The 3982-nt window shown below is 64.1% G+C and overlaps 1 protein-coding gene across 1 annotated transcript in view; it reads left to right on the forward strand.

Moving 5' to 3' along the window:
• Window positions 1-3982, forward strand: part of GRIN1 (glutamate ionotropic receptor NMDA type subunit 1) — a 22215-nt gene that overhangs the window by 4688 nt on the left and 13545 nt on the right. The window contains exons 4-5 of the mRNA XM_006918218.2: window positions 1692-1754; window positions 2535-2635. Coding sequence (XP_006918280.1) covers window positions 1692-1754; window positions 2535-2635 — 164 coding nt within the window. The remainder of the gene's footprint in view (window positions 1-1691; window positions 1755-2534; window positions 2636-3982) is intronic.

Consider the following 3982-nt stretch of genomic DNA (forward strand, 5'->3'; position numbering starts at 1 on the left):
GGCGCCGCCTCCGCCCACCCCCGCTCCCAGCCCGGCCAGTCCCCGGCGGCCTCCCCTAGAGCGCCCCTCTCAGGGCCGGCGACCCTGCACTATGCCCCCTCCCGAAGGACCCTTTTCCCCCCTGCTGTGACCTATTCCATGTCCTCGCGCTGGCCTTGCCTCCCCCGTAGCCCTCCACCTCACAGCAGCCCACGGCCCTCTCCGAAACCCCATCCCAGACATCAGCTACCCCTCCTCCGTCAGCCCGGCGCTCCCCTCCCCACCCCCACCGATCCCACCGCCCCGCCCCCTTCTCCCTTCTCACTGCAGGGCTGGGCTCCTCCTAGGGACCAGTTAGAGGCCTGGCTTTAGGACACACTGACCACCCTGCCCCAGCCCCACCCCCACTCTGTGGGGCTGCCGAGAGACCAGAGCGGTGGTTTCTGGGGGTCCAGGTGACCCCCCTTTCTTGCTCACACCCACTGCCAACCTGAGGAGGAGCTGGTGCTCACCAGAGGCCCAGGGTGAGCCTTCACCCAGCCAAGAGCCTGGGCGCTCGGCCCCCTCCCCTGCCCCACGGCCAGGGTCTGGGTGGAGGCCAAGCTGGGCAGAGAGGGAGGGAGGCCAGGCTGGGGGGCGGGAGCCTGTTCTCTCTGCAAAGTCAGAGCTGGCTTCAACAAGCTTAGAGCTCGGGGCCCCAAGTCACCTTAGACCCTTGAACGGAATAGAGGGCCCAGGTTGGGGGGTGAAGCCAGTGGGTCCCGCTGTGGCGGATTGGCCGAGGCTGGGAGGGAGGGCTGGCTACCGGTGCCTCGGGGCCCCGCCCATCCCGAGACAGCACCCCCCCACCCAGCAGGCACACTCACACACGCTCATCAGTCACACGCCTGCACACCCAACCGCAAGCACCTTCTCTCACTCCCAAGACAATCGCCTCACACTTCACACCTCCCGCCAGACTCAGACCACACGCGCCTTCCCACGGCCCCACCCGGGCACGCACATGCAGGCACGAGGCCCGCGAGCACACTTTGCACAGCAGCTCGCATGGATGTACGCGTGCACGCACACTCACGCTCACGCACACGCACACGCACAAAGGAGTGCTCAGACAGCATTGGCCCGCACTCCCCACCTCGCCGGCTTCTGTGGACTAATGCTCCCACGCAGATGCCGTCCCCCCCGTGCACTCACACGTACGCTGATTCGCTCTCCCGTGCACACATGGGCCACGGGCTGTGCGCACGCAGGGCAGTGAGAACACAACACACAGACCTTAGAAAGGCAGGAGGGAGGACTCAGGAGGAGGAACGGAGGGACAGGGCATGGGGAGGGGCTGCTCACTCCCCACTCAGGACTGACACGGGGTGGGGCCGCACAGCGGATGCACGGCAGGGGCGGGGGTGGCAGACGAGACCCCAAAGGGATACGTTCGGTGTGGACGCAGACAGGGTTCCCCTTCCTTCCAAGCACGACCGTTTCCAAGAGCACAGCTCCACGGCCAGGAGCCTCAGTGGCCCCTGTGCCCCCGCCTCCCCCAGCACCACCCCGGCCCCCGCCCCGCCCCGGGCCTAGGTGTTTGCGAGCTCCAGGTACGTGCCCATCTGCAGACGTGCCGAGGAGGTGGTGTGATTGCTTTAGCGCCGTCATTTTCAACCGTTTATAATCTTCTTCTGTGTCTGCATATTTTCTCTGTGCACATTATTCATCAGAGTAAAAAAAGGAACTATGAAAACCTCGACCAACTGTCCTATGACAACAAGCGCGGACCCAAGGTATATATGCATGGACGTGCACGCCACCCACCGACTAGGGAGCCTTGGCCTCAGGCGCCTCGGCCACTGGGGCCGTTTTCCGGCCCAGCCGAGACGCAGGCCCGAGCAGTGAGGAGAGCGAGGTCGTGAGGCAGGCAGTCGCAGGCAGCACAGGCCAGGCGCGGGCTGCGTGGGTACCCGTGGCCCACCCATCGCAGCCTCGGCCTCGGCCTGCGCCTGAGAGGCAGGCACGGCGGCAGGAGCTGCCTTCCCGGAAGTGCATGCGAATCTTTGGGACCCCCAGGGTTTCCTCGTGGAACCCAGGAGGGAGCCCGCTGTCCAGCCGCCCGCCTGCCTGCTGGGGCCTGGGCCGCTCCCGCAGGGGCCTGTGGAGTCGGGCCTGACAGGGTCTCCCGTGGTTTCGGAAAAGTCAGCCCCGTCTCTGCTCCCGGTCGCATTCCCAAACTCTTCCGGCTCCTGTCCGCTGCACGCTCTCTCTGAGTCTCGGCCCACTTCAGCTTGCATGCTCAGTGCAAAGAGCACAGGAGTGACAGGTGCAGAGAGGTGCAGAGAGCAGAGCGTGGCATAGAGGAGCGAGCAGCCGAAGAAAGGACGAGCGAGGCCAGGCCAGGGCAGGCGAGGAGCCAGGAAGGCAGGTGGACAGCGCAGGTGGCAGGTGCAGGCCGAGGCAGCCCTAGCTAAGCTGCCTCGGGGTTCCTAGAGGCTGCGGCCCAACTCTCGCCCCTGAGGCGCTATGTCCCCTGCCCTGGCCACCTGCTAATGCTCCTGTTCACACCACAGGCTGAGAAGGTGCTGCAGTTCGACCCGGGGACCAAGAATGTGACGGCCCTGCTGATGGAGGCGCGGGAGCTGGAGGCCCGGGTGATCATCCTCTCTGCCAGGTGAGGCTGGGCTGGGCCCCTCCCCTCCCTTTTCCCAGGCTGCACTTGGGCCAGGAGCCCACCTCCTAGGCCAGGGTTGGAGGCACTGCTGGGCTGAAATTGAGCTTCAGCTTCCAAAATGCCCTTGCCAAGGAGAGCCCCTGCCACATACACCTGGCAACCTGGCCGGCGGGACGGCCTCTATCTGTCCATCCCTCCCTGAGTCCTTCCTTCCTTCCACAGCCATCTACTGCCGCTTGCCCTGAGCTGGGCTTTGAGGGTGGGTTGTGTATAAGACTCTGCCCTTAGGAAGGCAAACAGGGCCCCAACGATAGATGGGGTGACACAGGGTTTTGGGGGCTGGGGATGGGGAGAGGGACCAGAGAAGCGATGTGAGGGTGTGTAAGTGAGCCGAGGTGAGCCCAGGCGGGAAGGTCCACGGCAAGGAGTGGGCCAGAACCCAAGGACTGAAGGACTGGGGCAGTTGGAGGAGGCAGCATGAAAGCGAGACCAAACAGGGACTCGGGAAAGCCAGGCTGTCCTGGGACAGGGCCGAGCCTATCTGTAAATGGCTACGTTCTGAGAAGGGAAAGGCCAGGCCCCCCGGAATAGAAAAAGAGAGAACCCTACCCAATGGGACAGGCAGGGGCCCCTGGGTGGAACTATCCCACTGTCTTCAACGCCCTAGAGTTTCTACTGGGTTCCAACGAGGTGGCAAAAACAGCAGGGGTCACCCGCCCGGAGGAACACACCCCAAACGCTGCCGTCCCAGGCCAGGAAGAGCCGGCAACATTCTGAGTCCCAGGGCAGGTGTCCGTGTACACGTCCAGTCAACAAACCTCTGGCACAGAACCAGGAGCACCCCTACTCCCGGGCAGAGCACAGGGTGGGACCACCAGGGTCCTACGGGTTAGAAGGTGGAAAGCACCTCCACTCCCGCATGCACACAGGTGCACAAGCAGGGGCTAATATCCCACTGTCACCTCCCACCCCTGTTTTACTTTGATTAACCCGAGGCTCGAGGCTCGGAGTCACGCGTCACTGGTCCACACTGACCGTCCAACCCTGGGCACTGTGGGAGGACTTAAGGAGAAAGGTTTAAGGAAGTGCCCAGGCAAGGTCAGGGGTTCACAGCCCCTCCCAAAGCAAGCGCGGCTCAGAGAAAAATCCCACCTAGAACAATCCCAACCCCGAACTAGCGCTACCCAGAGAAAGTCCCTCCCAGAACAAGCCACGCCCAGAGAAGCTCCGCCCAAGGAAAGCCCTAATCGAGGCAAGCCCCGCCCAGAACAAGCCCCGCCCCGGGAAAGCCCTAATCGAGGCAAGCCCCGCCCAGAACAAGCCCCGCCCCAGGAAAGCCCCGCCCCA

The sequence above is a fragment of the Pteropus alecto genome, unplaced genomic scaffold, assembly GCF_000325575.1.
Source record: "Pteropus alecto unplaced genomic scaffold, ASM32557v1 scaffold67, whole genome shotgun sequence".
NCBI classification, from domain to species: Eukaryota; Metazoa; Chordata; class Mammalia; order Chiroptera; family Pteropodidae; genus Pteropus; species Pteropus alecto.